The 24050-nt window shown below is 44.3% G+C and overlaps 1 protein-coding gene across 1 annotated transcript in view; it reads left to right on the top strand.

Annotated features, from left to right (window-relative positions):
- Positions 1 to 23575, top strand: part of ttc29 (tetratricopeptide repeat domain 29) — a gene marked incomplete at its 5' end in the record, with an annotated part of 323828 nt that extends 300253 nt beyond the window's left edge. The window contains 3 exons of the mRNA XM_041178710.1: positions 10587 to 10710; positions 19352 to 19583; positions 23511 to 23575. Coding sequence (XP_041034644.1) covers positions 10587 to 10710; positions 19352 to 19583; positions 23511 to 23575 — 421 coding nt within the window. The remainder of the gene's footprint in view (positions 1 to 10586; positions 10711 to 19351; positions 19584 to 23510) is intronic.
- Between the last annotated feature and the right edge of the window lie 475 nt (positions 23576 to 24050).

The raw sequence follows: 24050 nt of genomic DNA, 5'->3' as shown, positions 1-24050 counted from the left end.
ACATGTGGGCAAGAGAGCAGGGCGGAGTGTTAAAATGGCAAGTGACAGGGAGGTTTGGGTCTTTCTTGCGGACAGACCGCAGGTGTTCTGCAAAACGGTCGCCCAGTCTACATTTGGTCTCTCCAATGTAGAGGAGACCGCATTGGGAGCAACGAATGCAGTAGACTAAGTTGGGGGAAATGCAAGTGAAATGCTGCTTCACTTGAAAGGAGTGTTTGGGCCCTTGGACGGTGAGGAGAGAGGAAGTGAAGGGGCAGGTGTTGCATCTTTTGTGTGGGCATGGGGAGGTGCCATAGGTGGGGGTTGAGGAGTAGGGGGGGATGGAGGAGTGGACCAGGGTGTCCCGGAGGGAATGATCCCTACGGAATGCCGACATGGGGGGTGAAGGGAAGACGTGTTTGGTGGTGGCATCGTGCTGGAGTTGGCGGAAATGGCGGAGGATGATCCTTTGAATGCGGAGGCTGGTGGGGTGATAAGTGAGGACAAGGGGGACCCTATCATGCTTCTGCGAGGGAGGAGAAGGCATGAGGGCGGATGCGCGGGAGATTGGCCGAACACGGTTGAGGGCCCTGTCAACGACCGTGGGTGGAAAACCTCGGTTAAGGAAGAAGGAGGACATGTCAGAGGAACTGTTTTTGAAGGTAGCATCATCAGAACAGATGTGACAGAGGTGAAGGAACTGAGAGAATGGGTTGGAGTCCTTACAGGAAGCGGGGTGTGAGGAGCTGTAGTCGAGGTAGCTGTGGGAGTCAGTAGGCTTGTAATTGATATTGGTGGACAGTCTATCACCAGAGATTGAGACAGAGAGGTCAAGGAAGGGGAGGGAAGTGTCAGAGATGGACCACGTGAAAATGATGGAGGGGTGGAGATTGGAAGCAAAATTTAAAAATTTTTCCAAGTCCCGACGAGAGCATGAAGCAGCACCGAAGTAATCATCGATGTACCGAAGAAAGAGTTGTGGAAGGGGGCCGGAGTAGGACTGGAACAAGGAATGTTCCACATACCCCATAAAGAGACAGGCATAGCTGGGGCCCATGCAGGTACCCATAGCACACACTCGACCTCTCCCTCCAGCAGCACCGCCGTACCCTTTTTCAAAGCTGCGCGTGCCCCCAGTTTCATTTTATTCTTCGGCTCATCCGACGCCTCAACAAGAAACTTTTTCTCTTTCTCTCAAGTGCTAAGGAACGCAAGCTCCAACAACTCATCGACACCAACACCCATCTAGGACGCTCCACCCCTGCCTGTCCCTCCGTTCCCACCTCATCTTCCAATCCCAGCCCCAGCCGTGTATTCACTATACCCCCTGACCTTCCCCTCTCCGATGCTGAATGTTCAGTGCTCAGCAAAGGACTTAGTTTCATACCCTTATGCCCTCACCTCAATGAATTTCGGGCTCGGCACAATGCTGAACTCTTCTTCCGCCGTCTTTGTCTCCGGGCTCACTTCTTTGGGCAGGTGTCATCTCCCCGTTCAACGGATCCTTTCACCCACCTCCAATATTCTCCCTCCACCTGGACCCCTCCCTCTGGATTCTTACCTTCTCTTGATCTTTTCATTGAGAACTGTCGGCGCGACATTAGCTGTCTCAATTTCTCTGCTCCTCTCACCCATTCAAATCTGTCTCTCTCTGAACTTACTGCACTCCGTTCTCTCAAGTCCAACCCCAACATTGTCATCAAACCCGCTGACAAGGGTGGTGCTGTTGTTGTCTGGCGCACTGACGTCTACCTCGCAGAGGCTGAGCGTCAACTCGCAGACATTTCCTCTTACCTCTCCCTGGACCATGACCCCACCACTGAACATCAAGCCATTGTTTCCAGGACTGTCACTGACCTCATCTCCTCTGGAGATCTTCCTCCCACAGCTTCCAACCTGATAGTCGCCCAACCTTGGAAGGCCCGCTTCTGCCTCCTACCCAAAATTCACAAACAGAACTGTCCCGGTAGACTGATCGTGTCAGCTTGCGCCTGCCCCACGGAACTCATTTCTCGTTATCTTGACTCCCTTCTCTCCCCCCTTGTCCAGTCCCTTCCCACCTACATCCGTGATTCCTCTGACACCTTACATCACATCAACAATTTCCAGTTCCCTGGCCCCAACCGCTTCCTCTTCACCATGGACGTCCAATCCCTCTACACCTCCATCCCCCAGCAGGATGGTCTGAGGGCCCTTAGCTTCTTCCTTGAACAGAGGCCCGAACAATCCCCATCCACCACTACTCTCCTCCATCTGGCTGAACTTGTTCTCACACTGAACAATTTCTCCTTCAACTCTTCTCACTTCCTCCAAATAAAGGGTGTGGCTATGGGTATCCGCATGGGCCCCAGCTATGCCTGTCTCTTTATGGGGTATGTGGAACATTCCTTGTTCCAGTCCAACTCCGGCCCCCTTCCACAACTCTTTCTTCGGTGCTGCTTCATGTTCTCGTCGGGACTTGGAAAAATTTATTAATTTTGCTTCCAATCTCCACTCCTCCCATCATTTTCATGTGGCCCATCTCTGACACTTCCCTCCCCTTCCTAGACCTCTCTGTCTCAATCTCTGGTGATAGACTGTCCACCAATATCCATTACAAGCCTACCGACTCCCACAGCTACCTCGACTACAGCTCCTCACACCCCACTTCCTGTAAGGACTCCATCCCATTCTCTCAGTTCCTTTGCCTCTGTTGCATCTGTTCTGATGATGCTACCTTCAAAAACAGTTCCTCTGACATGTCCTCCTTCTTCCTTAACCAAGGTTTTCCACCCACGGTCGTTGACAGGGCCCTCAACCGTGTCCGGCCCATCTCCCGCGCATCCGCCCTCACGCCTTCTCCTCCCTCGCAGAAATATGATAGGGTCCCCCTTGTCCTCACTTATCACCCCACCAGCCTCCACATTCAAAGGATCATCCTCCGCCATTTCCGCCAACTCCAGCATGATGCCACCACCAAAACACATCTTCCCTTCACCCCCCCGGCAGCATTCCGTAGGGATCGTTCCCTCCGGGACACCCTGGTCCACTCCTCCATCCCCCCCTACTCCTCAACCCCCTCCTATGGCACTTCCCCATGCCCACGCAAAAGATGCAACACCTGCCCCTTCACTTCCTCTCTCCTCATCGTCCAAGGGCCCAAACACTCCTTTCAAGTGAAGCAGCATTTCACTTCCATTTCTCCCAACTTGGTCTACTGCATTCGTTGCTCCCAATGCGGTCTCCTCTACATTGAATAGACCAAATGTCAACCGGGCGACCGCTTTTCAGAACACCTGCGGTCTGTCCACAAGAATGACCCAAACCTCCCTGTCGCTTGCCATTTTAACACTCCACCCTGCTCTCTTGCCCACATATCTGTCCTTGGCTTGCTGCATTGTTCCAGTGAAGCCCAACGCAAACTGGAGGAACAACACCTCAACTTCCGACTAGGCACTTTATAGCCTTCCGGACTGAATATTGAATTCAACAACTTTAGATCTTGACCTCCCTCCTCCATCCCCACCCCCTTTCTGTTTCTTCCCCCTTTTGTTTTTTCCAATAATTTATATAGATTTTTCTTTTGCCACCTATTTCCGTTATTTTTAAATCTTTTATGCCCCCCCACACCCACTAAAGCTATACCTTGAGTGCCCTACCATCCATTCTTAATTAGCACATTCATTTAGATAAAATCACCAACTTCAACACCTGTGTTCTTTTGTTCTTTTGTCTGTGACATCTTTTGATTATCTGCTCCTATCACTCCTTGCTTGTCCCTATAACCACACCACCCCCCTCCACTTCTTTCCCCCCACCCAACCCCCCACCCCCACCTTAAACCAGCTTATATTTCACCCCTCTCCTTATATCGCTCAGTTCTTTGGAAGGGTCATGAGGACTCGAAACGTCAACTCTTTTCTTCTCTGCCGATGCTGCCAGTCCTGCTGAGTTTTTCCAGGTAATTCTGTTTTTGTTTTGGATTTCCAGCATCCGCAGTTTTTTGTTTTTATCTCATTGTTTAAGGAAACAAAGTGAAGCATACACCTTATGTAAACATAAGGGAGAGAAAGAGAGATAAAACAACCATGAAGAATAAAATTTAATTATTGTATACTTGCCTGTTTGGATATACCTTGCATTTTTGTATTATTACACACATAGATTGTCAATTATTTTTAAAGTTATACAACAACTGAAATATCATGATGTCACTGCCAAAGTCTGAAAAACTATTGCAAAGCAAAAATAATGGCAAGTTACTTCCCAAAAGCTTATTCAAAAGTAGAGACAAACAATTTGCATTTTTATCATATTAATTGAAAAGCAGAACACTGCAAATGCTGGAAATCTGAAATAAAACAGAAAATGCTGAAAATACTCAGCAGGTCGTGCAGCATCTGTGGAGATTCGGCACTTTACAGCCTTCCAGATTCAATATTGAGTTCAGCAATTTCAGACCATAATCTCTGCACCTATTTTTGTTTCCTTTACTTTGTTTTTGCTTTCCATCAGCAGCACACCTGCTCTAGGTACATCTTCTGTTCCATTATTTCTTTCCTTGCGTCATTACCATTCCTAACGGCTCTGGAAGACTAACCTTTCTGTCATTCAGTCTCTCCTGTCTTTCACCCTATCATGGACCTTCCTCTTGTCGTTGTTGTCATGACCACGGACCATATCCCCAAATTATTTATGGACATATTGGACTTTTTAAGTAAGACATGTTTTTTTAAAAAAAAGGACATACAAGCAAAAACTGGTTGAGATTGTAAGGTAACCACTTCCTGGAAAATCCCTATGTGGATTACTTGACCAACTAGTTCAGAGAGAACAGAATATTGCACCTAAAAGGAGATAATGGAAAATGATTATCACCTCAGCTGAAACCACCTCCTGTTGACTTATACCCACACTGTGAACATGAACTAAGTTGAAAAGAAAACAGATCTGGGGGAAAGACATGCTTGCTTTTTCCCTACCAGAAATGCACAAAGAAAGAGGCTTAAAAATCCAACTGCAACCCTAGTTCTGTGCGCTAGTCTGGTGTTCTGCTCTGGTGTGTGTTTGTGCTGTGAAGGCCACAGCTGAAGAACACTAGTTGGGCATTCCTGCGCTTGCAGATAAAAAATCCTTTCTCTCTGCTGACTCCCAAGTCAGCAAAGCCACAGTCGAAAAGGAAACAGAACAACTCCTTTCAGATAACCTTCAGAAGAAAGAATCTCCAAATCAACTGCTCAACTGCCAAACTCAGTGCCACTGGATTCACCGCAACTTAATTGCCGCAACGTTTTACCATCTACGCCTCATGAACAAGCCAAAGGACTCATTTGTATATCTTTTTAACTTTTATTTTTGGACTCAGTTTTCTCATTTATAATATATGTGCATGTGTGTTTTTATTATCTTTTCTTGCATTTAATAACAAATAAACCCACTCTTTGGATGGAATCCTCTATGCCCGCTGGCACCGGGCGTGTTCAATGGCATGAGTGGACAATATGGCGAGAAGGCCAAAAATCGGTTTCACAACTTTGTGAACCCAGTTTGTGATCGTCCGAACAGCCTGTTGATGGGCTGCATTTTCCGCCATCGGACATCGGAAATCTCATTGTAATACATTAGCATTTAATTATAAGGTTAGCCTGCCAGACTCATCCCCCCACCCTTGCCACACTGAATCACCCGCCCATGTCGGCATGATTGCATGCCAACATGTTTCACAACAGCATATAAAAGGCATGCAATTGGCAAGCTGCATTTTGAGGGGAACTTGGAGGTGAGTGCCCAGTAACATTGCAGAGGGCTCACGTGGGACACCTGTTGGACCTCAAGGTTGAGGCGCATGGTGTGGGGACAAAGGCTGCCCTGCTGTTGCGGGGACTTTGTTGGGGGGCTGGTGCAACGGCTGCCCTGCAGTTGAGGCGACTTTGCGGGGATGGGGGTTGGCAAAGGCTGCCCTGCAGTTGAAGTGACTTTGGTGGGGGGAAAAGGCTGCCCTGTGGTCGAAGGGAGCGCATAAGCATGTGCGGGGTGAGGGGGGTGTTGTGGGTGAGGGAAGCAGCCACGCATTAGGGATACCTTGTATAAAGTGACCATTCCTCTTCAGCTGAGACAGTTCAGGCGCAGCCACATTGGAATGACTGGAGTCAGGCCCCTAGCTTATTTTTCCATTCAAGCAATGCAGAGGCAAGAAAGTGCCACCAAGTGCTCTATGCCTTGGGCACAGACTGCAAATTAATAAGCATTTTAGTGGACTGCAGAACCATTGGGGAACTGGGCACATTGTACAATCTCCTTGCTAAAGCTGGCCATGGAGCAGTCACAGGTGGAGGCGCTCACAGCCCCTCGCAATGTCATCATCCCTGTTTGGACCCGTCTCCCCCATGGTTAAAGCTAACAGTGCAGCTTTGCAACATGGGTTAGGAAAATGCCTGTGCCTGAGCTGAAAGCACAACATGCAGTCCAATTGGAAAAGCTGCCATCAATTGGTCAGGTGGAGTGGGATGGAGGAAGGTGGGGTTTCCGGCAGCCATGCAGCGTACTAATCTCTGGCCATGCAAGCGGTGGCCAGCACTCTCTGGGGTGCATTAAGAGGCCTTCAGACTTAACCAAGAAAGGTTCTAAGAGCAACCATGCTAACCCACATGTCTCTCTTTCATCCTGCAGGAGGAGTTCATCAGGATCATGAAGCCTGGTGAACTAGCTGTATACCTCGTGGAATACAGAGAGCGAAGATGATGGAGAAGAAAGCGTTTGAGGCACCTGGCTGCGCAGAGGGAGGAGCAGCACTCTCTGGAAGAACAGGCGGCTGGGGGCCCCACACACGCCACCGAAGAGCCACAGCGAACCGTTGCTGGTTGGCACCTAGCTAGACCCGGGGTCTGTTGACACTGACTTTCATTCCTGCAGATGACTGAGAACCAGTTTTGCCGAAGACTGCGCACATCTAGTTGGTTGGTCACATCTGCCACCTCCTGCAGGATTTGGTGCCACGTGGACATGGAGAGCATCCACTGCCATTGACTGTAAGGTAACTGTTGCATTCAATTTCTACACCAGTGACCTCTGTGGGATATCACAAGCCTCCACCCACAAATGGATCCATGAGGTCACGGATGCCATCATCGCAACTTTGTGCATTTTGCCCAGGATCAGGAGAGCCAGGATGCAACAGCGATTGGATTTGCCCAGATCTCAGGTTTCCCACAGGTGCAGGGTACCATTGAGTGCACTCACATGGCACTCAGGTCTCCGTTGCAACACTCGATCAACTATGTCAACCGCAAGGGACTCCATTCGCTGGAAGTGCAGCTGGTGTGTGACCATCACAAATGCATCCTGCAGGTCTGCGCAGTTTCCAGGGAGTGTGCACAACTCCTACATTCTCAGTCCATCACAGATCCATGATGTCCTCCAGGGCCCACAGAGGCTGCAGGGAAGGCTCCTCAGGGACAAGGGCTACCCTCGGAGCACATGGGTGATGACACCCGTGCGGCAGCCTCAGACTGCAGCAGACTGAAGGTATAACAAGGCTCTTGCTGCAACTTGCAACTTGGTGGAGTAAACCATCAGGATGCTGAAAATGAGGTTCTGGTACCTGGAATTGTCAGGTGGAGTCCTGCAATATAGTCCAGAGAGGGTGTCATGTATTGTCATTGCCTGCTGCCCTCTACAACCTGGTGCTCCAATGGGAAGAGGAGCTGGCTGAAGAGAACATTCAGGAGCTGGAGGTCTCCTCCCATGAGGAGGATGTCGACGGTGATGAGGGTGAGAGGGTCCTCAAAGGAGATGATGATGGCACTGAGGTCCTCACACTGGCCGGACGAGGCAGGCACGCTTGGGAGGCCCTCATAGCTGCTAGATTTGAGGAGGATGGTGACGACATAGAGTGAGGAGACACCATTAGATCACATTGCATTTATGAATCTTTGACTCCAGTCTGGCTTAAGGCAGCACACATAACCTCTGTGATAATGATCCTGTCATGGGGATGCAGTGGAGGCCTTAATAATTGCTCGATTGCAGGAGGATGATGACGATATGCAGTGAGAACACTCCATAGATCTTCACATAGCCGCGGAGAATGTCTGACTTCTGTCTGGCTGAGGGCAGCTCACTTGTGCTCTGTGATCAGGGTCATATCATAGAGGCATAGCCATAAAACTTTAAAAGCATCTGATCCTTTGTCTGCCTTCAGCACCTGACCCCTTCAGGAGCACACTGTCACTGGTCACAGATGCTGAAGAGATGGGAGCCAGCCCCACCTTAAAGGTGCTGAGAGCATACAAAGAGAATAATGGAACTCTGTGATGCCTGCCCAAGACATTCTAGCTGCAATGACAAGCACCATCGAGGTGTAGGCATCAGTAATGTGTCCCGGTAGTGTGAGGCCGGACCTTCACTTTGATTTGAAGGCTGCACAAAGCACATGGAAGAGGCTCTGGACTGAGGCACCTGCCTTTATCTTGTGCAGAAAAGGTTTCACATTTGAGTGACATGAACGCTGCTCATCAAAACAAGGAGCCATAGGCAGGGAGACATTCTTGGGGGCTTATTGACAATAGTGAACATTATGTACAAATGATTAACACCCGTGCCCCTGGCTGTGCAACTACATCTCCTTAACCTTACTAACCGTGCCGCTACATCTTGGTGCTCCTTGGACATCCAAAACGCAATTAGAGGCAGCCTGCAGACTGCTACACCCTGTCTGTGATGACCTTGATGAGCGTCCTCTGGAGAGCCCCTGCCTGCTTTCGGGAACTTGCTGAGTGGCAGTGGTACCCTCCTCGAGCTGTGGAGCTGCAGCTGCTGGGGGTCACAGGAAGAGGGGGTTTGAATAGTCTGGAGGCTCCAGGAGTCACCTGGGTGGATGGCCCCGGATGTGCACCTGCTGATCCTCCTCCCTATGGGTGCCCAAGGGCCTTTGGCTGAATTCTTGAGGAGAAGGGGTAGCTGGAGTGAGACCCAGCTGCCCCGCACCCACCTCACGTGGAGACCAGCTATGGAGTCATCGATGGAGTTCAGCCCGTGCAGCAGTGCAGGAGCAAGGTTTCCATGAAGGCCGCCATCCTACCAGTGTTGACCTCGGTGTGTTGTCATGCAAGCGCTATCACCTCAGCCTGAAGGCAGATAGACTCCTCCATCATGCCTTGCAATTCTAAGGAGTGCAGCGAACATCCTTCCTAATGTTCCAGAGCTTGCCTTTGCAGTTCCAGCAACTATGACATGACCGAGTCCAGAGGCTGAGTGCTGGAAACCTGGGAAGTCCCTGCTGCCACCTGCTTTGGATCAGTATGATATGCTCACCAGATTGTGATCCCAAGGCTACTCTGAAGCTAGGTCCCACCAAGGGGTGTGTCTCTGTGCTGGTGGAGGGTGTGGGTGAGCACTGTGACGGGACTTCAAGGACGGTGCACTTTATATATGGCGCCTGGTGTGATGAACTGGCAAGGTGATGGCATGGCAGGTGAATGAGTGCCCACCCGCCATGGAAACGAGAATGCATAATTAATGCTGCAGGTTTGGGATGATACAGCATGAAAATCCGCCATTGCAGCCGACGGGTAAAATGCACTTAGTGCAAATCTGGGATGATTCCGCCCTTTCTTTGACTCAAGACAGCCTGGTTAAATTGGCTCCTTTTAAAACATAAATACATTTGGACTAGGAAAAGGTATCCACGAAGGAAGGGATCCTTTTTAAATTAATCTTGTTGCGACCAACCAAGGAGGGCTGAATAAATTAGGAGAGCCAGTTCCTCCCTCCTCATGCGGGAGCATAACAATTTGGGTGCCTCGTCCGGGATCATAACAAGTTGGGGGACCTCGCCTGGGGACCAGTTGTCCTGTAACATTGTCCTACCCAAACCTTGCTCAAGACTTATTACATATTTAACTTTCGCCAGTTCTGAAGGACACAGATCTAAAATAGTAATTCTGTTTCTCTCTCCACAGATGCTCCCTGATTTGCTATTTCCGGCATTTTCTTTTTTATTTTGCATTTTTATAGCTCCTTTCAAGACCTTAAGTTGTCCCAAAGCACTTCACAGCAAATGAAGTACTTTTAAAGTATAGTCACTTTGTAATGTAGAAGGCTACTTGTGCACAGCAAGATTGCACCAACAGCAATGAAATTAATAACCAGATCATTTATTTTAGTGATATTGGTTGAGGGATAAATATTGGCCAGGACACTGGGAGAACTCTTCTGCTCTTCTTTGAATAATGTCATAGGATATTTTATGTGTGTTTCAGGGGATAGACAAAGCCTTGGTTTAATGTATCTTCTGAAAAATAGCACCTCCAATGATACAGCAGTCTCTCTTTGCTGGACTGAAATGTCAGCCTAGTTTAAGTGCTCAAATCTCTAGAGGAGAACATGTAACTGTTAAGCCAAGGCTGACATTAGTTGAATCCAGTGGTATACCAAAGATACAGAGAATGTAAGGTTGTAAAACAAAGAATATAGTGAAGTTTGAAAATTGCTGACAAATATGTATGTGTAAATTTTGCTAGTTTTAAATTTTTTTCAATTTACTTTTTGGATTTTTTCAGTTTATCTACTGAATTCTACATCAGATTCACATTGAATCAATACCAATACAACATTTTGTTCCCCCTTAGTACAGGACATTCTTCTGAAGCTCTTGAATACCTGAAACAGTTTCTGACCCTGGCAGAGAAAAGTGATGATAAACAGAGTTTGGTGGATGCCTGCAGATTTCTTGGAATTATGTATAATAACCTGGTAGGTACCAACTTACATAATTGGGGGTGGAAATTGGACCTCATCTCATTTCACATGTGAAAAAAGACACAAATACCATTTTTGTGATCAATGTCCTATGCCCCAAGGATTGCGGAGGAACATCTGACCTGAAATTGGGTCATGCCTTTTTCAAGGGTCTCTGACAACTGTCTAAAACAAATCTTCCGTCCTTGAAATGAATAATTGGGTGATTTAATGCTTTTTAAAGTTCCCTCACAGAATTTGGACTTCAGGATTCTTCAGCAGTCACTGCAGTCTAAGTAATTACCACTGGTGAAATTTTTGCATTAATTTAGAAAAAAATACAATATCCTCAGTCAGGAGAAGCAGGAATGCTTCCCAATTGCACAACCATCATGACAGTCTCTCCCATCCCATATTGTCCACCTCAATCCTTCTCCCAGCACCTACCTTTGGATGACTGCAGTAAGGGGCTCAGCATTTTTGCAAGCTGCCTTTGGAAGCTCGACAAGACAGTAGCTCCTGCTGAAAATGTTCCAATTTCAGGCCAGCCTACTAAGCTCCCTGTATGGTAGGCAGGCAGTATGCCAACTGCAAACATGCCACCTTCCATATTTCTAAAGGTAAGTCTGCTGGCGGCAGGAATGCATCTTAGCAACATTTAAAGTCCAGGATAACTTAATCAAGTTAGGCTCCTGTGCATTTTACGGGACCTGTTCTCCATTATCAAATGCCCCAACACTTAACCACATTCTGAACTCACAAAGCATAGCGTGGCACTAACTGTTGCATTGTATCAACCTGGAAAGTTAATTTTGTCTAAACAGAGAAAGATTTGCTGGTCTTGTACTATTCTTGACTGCCTCAGAAATAGTTTGGCGCAGACATGTGTGGTCTCATCGGGATATCTGCAGTGCTGGAGGCTGGTTGGGGAGTCAGTAAGGAAGACAACAAGAAGCTAGAACATCTGCCAGAAAAGGGAGGAGGAGGAGAGCATTGCAGAGGCAACCATATCGACAGAAGATAGCTAGGCAGTATTCTTATTAACTGTACTCAAAAGCAGTTCAGCATGCGTGGGCGGGCCCCACACGCCGACACGTAAAATGACATGCAGTGACGTTGGGCGTGCGTCCCAACGTCACCATGCATCATTCTAATCTTTTGTTTAGTGGGCGTGCACCAGCGTCGGCTGCACGCCTGCTGAGCTCTTAAAGGCCTGTTAAGGCCATTAATAAACTAATTAAGCAATTTGACAGGGCTGGCCGTCCAACCTTAAGGTTGGCGGGCAGGCAAAGCACCCAGGCAGCTTTCACATTTTTCATGAAACCTCATCCACAGGTGACAGGAAGTTTCATGAAGGGTTTATTAAATTAATAAATATTTATTAAACATTTGATAAACATGTCCCAGCTCACATGAGGGGGACATGCATAAATGATTTTTAACTTTTTTTATTTTGAGGTTTGAACTTTAACTTAATCTCCCTGAGGCAGCTCCATGCCTTAGGGAGATTTCTGCGCTCTTTCGCGTGCATGTGCACGAAAGAACGCAGGCCCCAACTCTCCCTCCTCCCCGCACCCGCACAGGTATGGTTCAGCGCTACTGGGTGCGCATCACACTGGGCGGGCCTTAATTGGCCCACCCATGTAAAATGGAGGCACGCAGCCGATCGTGGGTGATGATCGGCTCCGCGCCCGCTCCCAAATGGTCTGCCCGATGGGAAGAAAATTCTCCCCAAAATTTTATATACCTTTGCTTTGCTAAGAAGAACGTGCACCAAGCTATGTCACTGCTGCAGCCATAACTTCAGCTTCAAACCATGGATTGGGCTCCACTGCCTCTGACTGTCAAGTTCACTGTGGCCCTCAGCTTTTATGCCACAATTTCCTTTCAGGTTGCAACAGGTGGCATTAGCAATATCTCCATGTATCGCACAATGTATCAGGGAGGTCACAGACACTCCCTGCAGAAGGGAGAATATCTACATCACCTTCTCTGTAGACACAGTAAAACAGCATGAAATAGCACTAGGTTTCACCTGCAAGGCAGAATTCTCCATGGTTGAAGGTGCCACAGACTGCCCACACATGCTCCCTATCAGCAGCTTTGCACCTTTATCAATTGAAAGGGATTCTATACCCTCAATATGCAGATCGTTCATGACCAAGGCAACACATCATGCAGCTTTTGTTCACTATCCTGGCAACAGTCATGACTCTCATGCTGCACCAGTCCTTTGCACCACCTTTATTGCAGCCAAGTCACCAAGTTACAGGCCTTTTCCTTGCATGACTCAATGACTTCTATCAGGAACACAGTTGCAAAGAAAGCCTACAGGAAAGCCATGCTGCCCAAGGAACATCATGCACAAACAATGGGTGTTCTCAGGCCCCACTTGTGTTGTCCAGACTGTTCCGGAGGAGCTTTGTAGTACACCCCTGAATGAGCATCCAGATTTGTCACTGCTCCACAACTTCACCATCGTAAGGGGTAGATTTTTCCCATCACACATGCAAGAGGAATAGCAGGAAATGGAGAAAGGGGAGGCAACAACCACCAGTGCCCCTACATACCAGCTCATTGAAGAGTGCTTAACTTAAAACAACCCTTCCATCTCCAATATGCCAATGGTCCCACAACCCTTATCACTTTTCTTGCAATAACCATTAGATTGTCTTTCTTCAGGCCAGATTTTTAGGTCTTGTACTTATTTCACTACAAAGATAAATATGAACATCACCACCAGAACAAAATTCAAATTTATCAAACATAATATTCTCAAAAGTTATCAATTTTGCTTCTAATTTTCACCCCGCCATCACCTTCACATAGTCTCCCTCCAACACTTCCCTTCCTTGACCTCTCTGTCTCAATTTCTGGTGACAGACTGTCTCTCAATATTCATTACAAGCCCACAGACTCCCACAGCTATCTCGACTACAGCTCCTCACACCCTGCTTCCTGTAAGGACTTCATCCCATTCTCTTAGTTCCTTCGCCTCCGTCGCACCTGATCCGATGATGCCACTTTCCAAAACAGTGCTTATGACATGTCTTCCTTCTTTCTTAACTGAGGTTTCCCACCCACAGTGGTTGACAGGGCCCTCAAACGTATCCGACTAATTTCCCACGCCTCTGCCCTCACACCTTCCTCTCTCTCCCAGAACCAGAATAGGGTCCCCCTTGTCCTCACTTTTCACCCCACCAGCCTCCACATTCAAAGGATCATCCTCCACCATTTCCGCAAACTCCAGCATGATGCCACCACCAAACGCATCTTCCCTCCACCTCCCCTGTCAGCATTCCATAGGGATCGTTCCCTCTGGGACACCCTGGTCCACTCCTCCATCACCCCCAACTCTCAACCCCTTCCCGCAGCACCTTTCCATGCAATCACAGAAGGTGCAACACCTTCCCCTTTACTTCCCCCCTCCTCACCGTCCAAGAGCCCAAACAGTCCTTTCAAGTGAAGCAGCACTTCACTTGCATTTCCCTCAATTTGGTCTACTGCACTGGCTGTTCCCAATGTGGCCTCCTCTACTTTGGAGAGACCAAACGCCGACTGAGTGACCGCTTTACGGAAAACCTTCAGTCTGTCCGCAAACATGACCCAGACCTTCCTGTCGCTTGCCATTTCAATGCACCACCCTGCCCTCATGCCCACATGTCCATCCTTGGCCTCCTGCAATGTTCCAGTGAAGCTCAATACAAATTAGAGGAACAGCACCTCATCTTCCGATTAGGCACTTTACAGCCTTCTGGACTTAACATTGAGTTCAACAACTTCAGACCATGAACTCTCTCCTCTATTCCCACCTCTTTTTTGATCTACCCCCCTTTTTTCTATATTCATTTTTATATTTTTATTTTTATTCCACTTATTTTCATTATTATTTTTTACATTTATTTCCGTTTTTATTCATTGTTTTATCCTGAGCTTTTAGCCTATTTTCAATCTTTTTTTCCACCACTGTCCCCTCCCCCCACCCCACTCCCACTAGGGCCATCTGTCACTTTCCAGAGTGCTTACCCTGGTCTGGCCATTATCACATTCTGCTTTCCACTCTTAATGTCGCCATTAGCACCTCCTTTAGCCAGAACCACCACTATTTACAACCCTTTGACCTTTTGTTTATGGCATCTTTTGCAATCTCTCCTTTGCCTCCACCTATCGCTGGCCTTCTATCCAGCTTCACCTGTTCCACGCCCCTTAAACAGTACATATTTCACCACATTTCTACTTCCCTTTAGCTCTGAAGAAGAGTCATATGGACTCAAAACGTTAACTCTGTCTTTCTCTCCACAGATGCTGTCAGACCTGCTGGGTTTTTCCAGCATCTGCAGCATTTTGCCTTTATCTTACTGCAAAAGGAAAAAATTAGCAAGGAGAAATGTGGACCCATTACAGGAAGAGACAGTAGAATTTATAATGGGGAATAAGTAAATGACAGAGAAACTAAACAAGTACTTTGTTTCTGTCTTCACCGACAAAGATACTAAAAACCTTCCTGAAATACTAGAGAACCAAGGGACTAACAAGATTGAAATCCTGAAAGAAGTTAGTATTAGTAAAAAAAAGAACAGTCGTGGAGAAATTAATAAGACTGAAAGTTGCTAAATCCCCTGATAATCTGCATCCCAAAGTGTTGAAAGAGGTGGCTGCAGAGATAGTGGATGCATTATGAACATATGAACATACCAACAAGGAGCAGGAGTAGGCCATTCAGCCCCTTGAGTCTGCTCCACCATTTAATAACATCATGGCTGAACTGACAGTAACCTGAAATCTGCATCCCACCTACCCCCGATAACCTATCATTCCCTTGCTTACCAAGAATCTATTCACCTCTGTCTTAAAAATATTCAAAGACTCTGATTCCACCATCTTTTCAGGGAGAGAGCTCCAAAGACTCACAACTCTCTGAGTGAAAAAATTTCGCCTCATCTGCGTTTTAAATGGGCAACCCCTTATTTTTAAAAAGTTACCCCTAGTTCTAGATTTTTCCACAAGAGGAAACATCCTCTCCACATCCACCCTGTCAAGACCCCTCAGGATCTTATATGTTTCAATCAAGTCACCACTTATTCTTCTAAACTCCTGCAGATACAAACCTAGTCTGACCAACTTTGCCTCATAAGACAATGCACCAATTCCAGGTATTAGTCTGATAAACCTTCTCTGAACTGCTTCGAACGCATTTACATCCTTCCTTAAATAAGGTGGCCAATACTGTACACAGTACTCCAAATATGGTTTCACTAGTGCCCTGTACAAATGAAGCATAACCTCACTACTTTTGTATTCAATTCCCCTCGCAAGTTAATGATCATCTTCCAAAAATCTATAGATTCTGGAATGGTTTCTGTAGATTGGAAGGTAGCAAATATAACCCTCTGTTTAAGAAAGGAGGAAGAAAGAAAGAAAGAACTACACACCTGTTATCTTGACATCAGTAGTAGAGAAAATGGTAGAATTTATTATAAAGGGTGTGACAATTGGACGCTTAGAAAATAATGGTTGGATTGGGCAGAGTCAAATAGCAGGATTTTGCCCTTGGTGGGGATGCTCAGCAGGGACAGGTGGGAAACCTACTGCTGCCTGCGATTGGCTCCGCACCATGATTTTACGCGTGGTCAGGCCAATTAAGGCCCACAATGCGTGGATCGTGAGCAGCAGCACTGAGCGCTGCCCGTGCAAGCGGTGGGAGGAGGGAGAGCCGGGCCAAATCGCAGTTCGCGCATGCGCGAGAAAGAGCGCTTCAAGGAGGGAGACTGAAGCGCTGTTTAAAAAATTGAAGAGATTAAAAATGTAATAAAACATGTCCCCTCATGTGACTCTGTCACATGAGCTGGGACATGTTTTTAATTCCAAGATAAAGTTTATGTTTATTTGCTTTAAAAACCTCATTCCCCCTCATGGATGAGGTGTCCTAAAAAATGTAAAGGCTGCTTGGCCTTTTCACCTGCCTGCCAACTGTTAGGTTGAACAGGCAGCATAAATTTGAATTTAATTAGATTGTTAATGGCCTTAATAGGCCTTTTAATTATCGGTGGGCATGCAGCCAACTCCGGCACGCGCCAGCTGCACAAAATATCAATACTCTAGGTATTGAGACTGCGTGATGTCATCGGGATGTACACCTGATGTCATCGTGTGTCATTTCATGCTCGGGCGTGTTGGGTGCGCGCCTGCACGCCAAGCATAATATTCTGCCCAATGTGTATTTATGAAAAGGAAATTATTTTTGACAACCTGTTGGAGTTTTTTTGAGGATGTAACTAGCAGAATGGATAAGGGAGAACAAGTGGTTGTGGTGTATTGGATTTTCAGAAGGCTTTGGTTAACAGGCATAAAACAGAGAGTGGGAATAAATGGGTGATTCTCAGGTTGGCAGGTATGACTAGTGGGGTACTGCAAGAATCAGTGCTTGGGCCCCAGCTATTCACAATCTATATCAATGATTTGGCTGTGGGGCCCAAATGTAATATTTCCAAGTTTACTGATGACACAAAACTTGTTGAGAATGTGAGTTGTGAGGAGGATGCAAAGAGGCTCAAAGGGATTTAGACAGGCTAAGTGATTGGGCAAGAACATGGCAGATGGAATATAATGTGGGAAAACATGAAGTTATCCACTTTGGTAGGTAAAAAACAGAAATGCAGAGTATTTCTTAAATGGTGAAAGATTGGAAGTGTTGATGTCCAAACGGACTAGATGTCCTTGTTCATAAGTCACTGAAAGCAGGTGTAACAAGCAATTAGGAAGGCGAATGGTATGTTAGCCTTTATTGCAAGAGGATTGAATACCTAGAGTATTGTGTACAGTTTTGGTCTCCTCACATAAGGAAACATATACTTGTCATAGAGAAATGAAGGTTCACCAGAGTTGGTGGTTCTAGGACTAGGGGACACAGTCTCAGAATAAGAGGTAGGTCATTTAGGATTGAGATGAGGAGGAATGTCTTCACTCAGAGGATGATGAATCTTTGAATTCTCTACCCCAGAGTGCTGTGGAGGTTCAGTCATTACGTTCAAGACAGAGATCAATGGATTTCTAGATATTAAAGATATCAAGCGATATGGGGATAGGGCAGGAAAATGGCACTGACATAGAAGACTATCCATGATCTAGTTGAATGGCGGAGCAGGTTCAAGGGTCCAAATGGCTGACTCCTGCTCCTATGTTCCTATGTTCTCATGTTCTTAAGATGGGTTCCCTTGAAGTCCTATTCTCGACCGGAAGCTGGAAGGTCCTATTTGCAGAATTACCCCAGTGAAGTTGTAATATATTAATGAAATGAAGATTGTATGTTGGTGGTAACCTTAATTGTTTCCAGTGCTATCTGGAAGCTTGGAGAGAATGAACAGAAAAAGGAATTCATTTTTTCAGAAAATTGAAGAACTTTGTAAGGTGACATGAAATTGTATTGTAAGGAAAGTCTGCAAAACATGGCTGTCTGTTCCAGTTGACCAATTTTGACTTCCAGTCAGTATGCAGAAATTAAAATTGTACTTTGTTTAGTGGACAGTTTCACTGCCAACAAAAATGGCAAATGTCAGTTGAGCATGTTACTCTCACAAATGTCAATATGCTTGGGGCTGCAGAGCAGTCTTTTACTTAAAGGGTCATTTTCTCAAGTAGGACTTAATTAACAAACATAACCAGTGAGACATTTGAGTTACATTTTTTTGGAAATAATAATGACATTGACAATGCTCTTGTCAAAAGCACTTTTACCTACAGGCTCCTTCTCCCTTAAACATTCCTTGAGGCGCTATTTGTATCATACTGAATAGAAGTGGATTTAAAATATGTTGCTCTACTATTTTACTGGCTGTTTTATTTTTGACCTCATCATTCAATCGCATCATTTTAACTATGGTACTTCCTTCTCTAAAACTATTTTTTAAAAACTCAGTGGTAGTATATTCAAAAATAGGTCATTCTAATAAAATGAAAAGCATGTTAACAACAGTGTAAAGTGAATGGTAATTGCATTGACTATGGATTGTGGCAATAATTGTGATGTGATCATTGCAGAATAACCCTTAAATAATTTTTAGGAAGTTATAAATTATTATGTAGTCAGGGAGCAAGATTAATGATTATTATGACTACAGTATATATTAAAACAATGTATTTGTTTATTAAAAATCTTTTTAGACAACATTTTCTTTTTGAAGGTTAAGGTTGGATTTATTCAGTACCCAAAGCAAACATATGGCTGACAGCAGCAAAAATTGCCTGCCTCATGGTGTTTGTTACTTGCAAAAATAAAGAACAGAAATGTGAGAACATCATCCTACTTCACACATTAGGTTCAATGGAAAAAATCTTACACATCCTCACGTTTCATTGTTGACTTAATGTGCACATTTCATGCCCAAGCCTAGAATTCCAAATTCCACTAATGCTACTTCATTTTTATGTTTTAGTTTGAGATTAATTCCCAGCATGTTAAGGTTACTGTTATGTTTTCTTTACTCAAGAATCAGACAGGGCGTTTATCTTAACTTTTGTGTTACCTCAGTAACTGTGGATTAAGAAGCAACTGCTTATAGTTACCGCTCTTATTCCACAATGTAAATACCAGTAAACTAAATGCCTTTTTCCATCCTAAAAACTTATTTGCATTTATGAATTTGTTTTTCTGTAACAGGGCCAATATGATGTAGCTCGCAAGTATATTTGGCGAGGATATGAGATCGCCGTAACTTTGGGTGATCTAAATCTACTAGAGATTATGCAGGTTAATTTTGGCATTTTCAAAGCTCACGCAATGATGACCACATATTGTCACCATGTAGAAGCTGCTGGACATGGCAATCTTGAGCGTCTGGTTACATGGAAGAATAGTAGAAAAGACACGTTCAATGTGCCCATTATGGAAGGTAAGTTGTTGGTCGGAGAACACAGTTGTGCTTTCTCCATTGTTAACAGCTGAGTCATATTGCATTTATATTAATTTTTTGCTCATCAGTCGCTGCTTTATTTCCTTATTAAATTAATTACTTTTGAGACTGCATTCTTTCTATTACCAAATATGGTTAGATATTTCTAAGTGTGAAACAGTTAATTCATTGTCCAAAATGACTGGTTGCACAGTTAACTTCTACTAATTGATATTGGCAGTTGGAGTGAGTATGCTTGAAAATGTTCTTATGTCATCTCAGTAGAAGATTGAAAGAGAATGATAGTTATTCTTTACTAATGTGATTTATGTTGGTCAGTATGTTGATGCTGGTTAGAAGAACAGGCTGACATTAAGTAATGATTGAAACAAACAAAAGAAAGCAATAGAATTCACATGAATGTCTTTTCTATTATGATAACATTGCATAATTGTTATGTGTGTAATGGAATAAAATGTGTTTTACCAAATTAAAAGTAATATTTCTACTTGAAAAATTTATTGTTTAAAACAGATTATTCAATTCCAAACTTAGGGCAAATTCGCCGATCCCATGCTCAGTGTGTAGCCATGAGTGAATGAAGCTTGATTTGGGGCAAAATTATAAATGGACATCCTTTAATATTGAAACATTGTACTCCAATTTTATAGAATATGGTTAAGTATAATCTTCCAGTGCAAGTCTATTATTTGTTTTAAATTGTTAAAACTATGGGAATTTGTTAATGAAACAATACAATTAAAATATCTTCTCTAATTTGTTAAGACCTGAGTAATTCCAGCTGTACCAATTTTAATGGTCAGATTAGCTTTTCTGTGAATGTTTCATATAAACAGTAATTGTTAGTGACATCATTCGCAGAGCTGACATGAAGAGTTATTGATCCAGTGTGAGGTAACTGAACTAATCAACACTGTCAAACCGACAGTCACTGATGCACTGTGTACCTCATGAACGCCTCTAGCACTGGTTTAGCAAAAACATCCAAGCCAATTTCCTCCAATTATGTCATTTAACCCTCATTATTTCAACAAAAATATTCAACACAGAAGGCAGAAATATGTTTAAGTCCGTTATAATTATTTTAAATAAACATTTTAAATTTTGATTTAGCATTTAAGCAAATTTATATTTTAAAATAAATTTAAAGTGAGTGAGGAACAGCATATTTTATTTATCAAAAGTAGTCCTGAAGTAATTAAAACAACAGGATGTGAAAATCTTACCTGAGCTCAGGGAAGGTTGCAAAATGACTTTGAGGAAAGTTTTTTTATGTTTGTAATAGTACTTTACACCATTTAAGTCTGGTACTGGAGCAGCTTGGTGGGGACATGCTGCAGGGAGAAATTGGGCTCTGTATCCCCTTTTGTTTAGGTGCTAATTGGTCTTTTACCCTCAAGCATGGCAGACAAACAGATCATGACATCAATTGATGTGCAATGCTGCGTTGATGGCAGCATTGCCATTTTCAAATGTCATGTTCCAGCCTACACCTGTCTTAACCTCAAACAGCTGAGCATGATGTTAAATGGCTTGAAGGACCCCACCAGACCTACTTAAAGGAATCATGGATTACTTACTTATAGGTTAGTTGCTGGATTATTTCTTCTGACTGCTGGTGCGATTCTACACATTTTTGGAGCTTTTCTGTACTTGATTAAAGTTCCAGCAATCTACAAGGAGTGTGCTGATTGCTGTTATAAATTTATTGATTGAAACAGTTTATTCAATTCAAAACTCAGGGTAAGTTCACCAATCCCGTGCTCCCATGCACGAAGGAAGCTTGATTTGGAGATGGGGCAACAGCAGTGTGGTGTCAATTCTCTCTCGCATTAAGACATGGCTCCCAGCTGTGGGTGTACCTACACCACATGAGCTTGGCCTAAATAGCCAAGTGGTTATGGTACTGGGTTTGTAAACCTAAGATCAAGAGTTCAAATCTCACAATGGCAAACTATGAAACAATGTAACTTCATCTGAAACAGATGGAAACAGGTTTACTCAAAAGAGTATCAAGAGTTCAAATCTCACAATGGCAAACCATGAAACAACGTAACTTCATCTGAAAAACAGATGGAAATGTGTTTCACGCTTGGCCTAAATAGCCAAGTGGTTATGGTACTGGGTTTGTAACCCCAAGATCAAGAGTTCAAATCTCACAATGGCAAACTATGAAACAATGTAACTTCATCTGAAACAGATGGAAACAGGTTTACTCAAAAGAGTATCAAGAGTTCAAATCTCACAATGGCAAACTATCAAGAGTTCAAATCTCACAATGGCAAACTATGAAACAATGTAACTTCATCTGAATAGGAACAGATGGAAACGTGTTTGTACTCAAAAGAGTTACCTACACCACATGGACTTCAAGGCAACTCAACACCCCACCTTCTCAGGGGCAACTAGAGATGGGTAATAAATGCTGGTCCAGCCAACGAAGCCCACCTCTCATGAATGAATACAAAAAAACACCTTAATGTGTCGAAGCTCAAAACATTAGCTTTCACTGCCACACTGCACCTGATTAGCTGAATTATTATTTTCGTGAAACACCAAACAGGCAGGCATGACTGAACAGGAACAATCAGCAAATGGCAAGTGGGAACAATAATTCACAGTGACAAATTGAAAGTCATGGAAATAACTAGCAATAAAAAAAAAGTAGGCTAACCACTGAACTTACCTGATATTCTTTGAAAATCAATTAAGCTATCATCCTTTGGCATTTGGAGAGAGTCATAATGAATTCTGTTAGGTTGGTAGTGCAAACGTAGGGTGAATTGCCTAAGGGTTGCATACGTTCCTCTATTTTCAAAGTTGTCATTACAATGCTATGTCCTGTTGCATTCAGCAAATTTCATCCGTAAAACAATAAATACCCAAGATTCTACTGAAAGGTCATTGACCTAAAAACATTAACTCTGTTTCTCTCTCTACAGATGCTACCTGAACTGCTGAGTATTTCCAGTATTTTCTGTTTTTATTCCAATTATCCAAGGCTCCCTGGCAATTCAGTGTATCTTGTTGCATCAGGAACTACCTTTGGAATATACACCAGGATTTTACAGCCCCTACCGCCTGGCAGGATACTATAGTCCTACCGAACTGAATGGAGATTTAAATGGCTCACCGCATCCACTGGGGGGTGGGGAGACATGCTGTAGCAGGGCCGTAAAATCCTCGCCATCTTACATTTTCTTTAAAAAAATTGAATCCAGACCGTTTTGTTTGGTGTTACTCTCCATAGATAGAGCTTGGTACCTCAGCTTCATCTTGAGGTCATAGCCTTATGAACATATAAATTTTCCAAGTACTCTGATTTTGAACTAGGACTCAGGCTTTAGCATGAGAAGTAACACATTAGAGCAGCGAATATTTTTGGTTCCTACAGCTGTTGTACCCAAGATATTTGAATTAAAAAATGTACTACCCAAGTGACCTCTGTTTTATTATTTAGGTCCAACAAACATTATTTTGTTGGCATGTGTTGCAATCCTGAGAGATGGCAGTATCAGGCAGATAGACTTCATCCTGGTCTTTACTGGGTGGGTCTTGTCTGGTTTCTTTCTTTGTCCCTTCATGTTGCATTCAGATGGCTTTTATATAGCAATTAATTTGTACACAACCTTTGTTTCTTTATTATATTCATTACCACCCTCTTTGGCTGTTGCATCATGAAATCTTCTGTTATTTGATCTCCTCTAGCCTCCACTTATCACAGAGCTTCCCCTTTGTTCTTCCTGGCCCCTCCCCTTTCTACTGATATAAAAATTCTTACATTTCTATCTTCCATCATCTCTATTTTCCTTCGTTCCTGATGAAAGGTCATTGACCTGAAATGTCAACTCTCTTCATAGATGCTTAACTGCTGAGTTTTTTCCAGCATTTTTGTTACTATTTTAGATTCCCAGCATCAGCGGTATTTTGCTTTTGTAGACTACAGCCTCTTTATTCCACCAGATCCTTAGCCCCACAGATCAGGCCTATGTCTTAAAATGGTAGCTATCAAATCCTGAAACCACTAAAATATAGTAGTTGCCATGGTTTGGAGACTGCTATCTATGCTGTGCATATTCTCTCCTGTTTGCATCCAGAACTGCAGTCTGCACTTACTGCTATCCTGCTGCTTCCACTTCAGATTTCAGTGCCAAGTGCTGAATTGGTACCTGCAAGGAAGATAAACCTTCCATCATGATGCTGCAAAGGAGAGCTGTAGACTCAATAGTCATGTCCATCAATTGCTGCACATCCTTGAAGATTGTCCACAGATCCTGTGCATCATTATGATGTACCCTAAAATACCCTTGATTTCTGGGTCCCACAATGTCAAATCCATAGAGAGCCGGCAGCCTTCTACACAACTTCCACTGGGAAGGGGTCATATTCTCCTTCATTCTTCTCTGAATTCCTCTTGCTTGGTGAATCAACCAGTGCCAATTTCTC

Source organism: Carcharodon carcharias, chromosome 1 (assembly GCF_017639515.1).
Source record: "Carcharodon carcharias isolate sCarCar2 chromosome 1, sCarCar2.pri, whole genome shotgun sequence".
NCBI classification, from domain to species: Eukaryota; Metazoa; Chordata; class Chondrichthyes; order Lamniformes; family Lamnidae; genus Carcharodon; species Carcharodon carcharias.
This window is presented reverse-complemented; position numbering and strand designations above follow the sequence as displayed.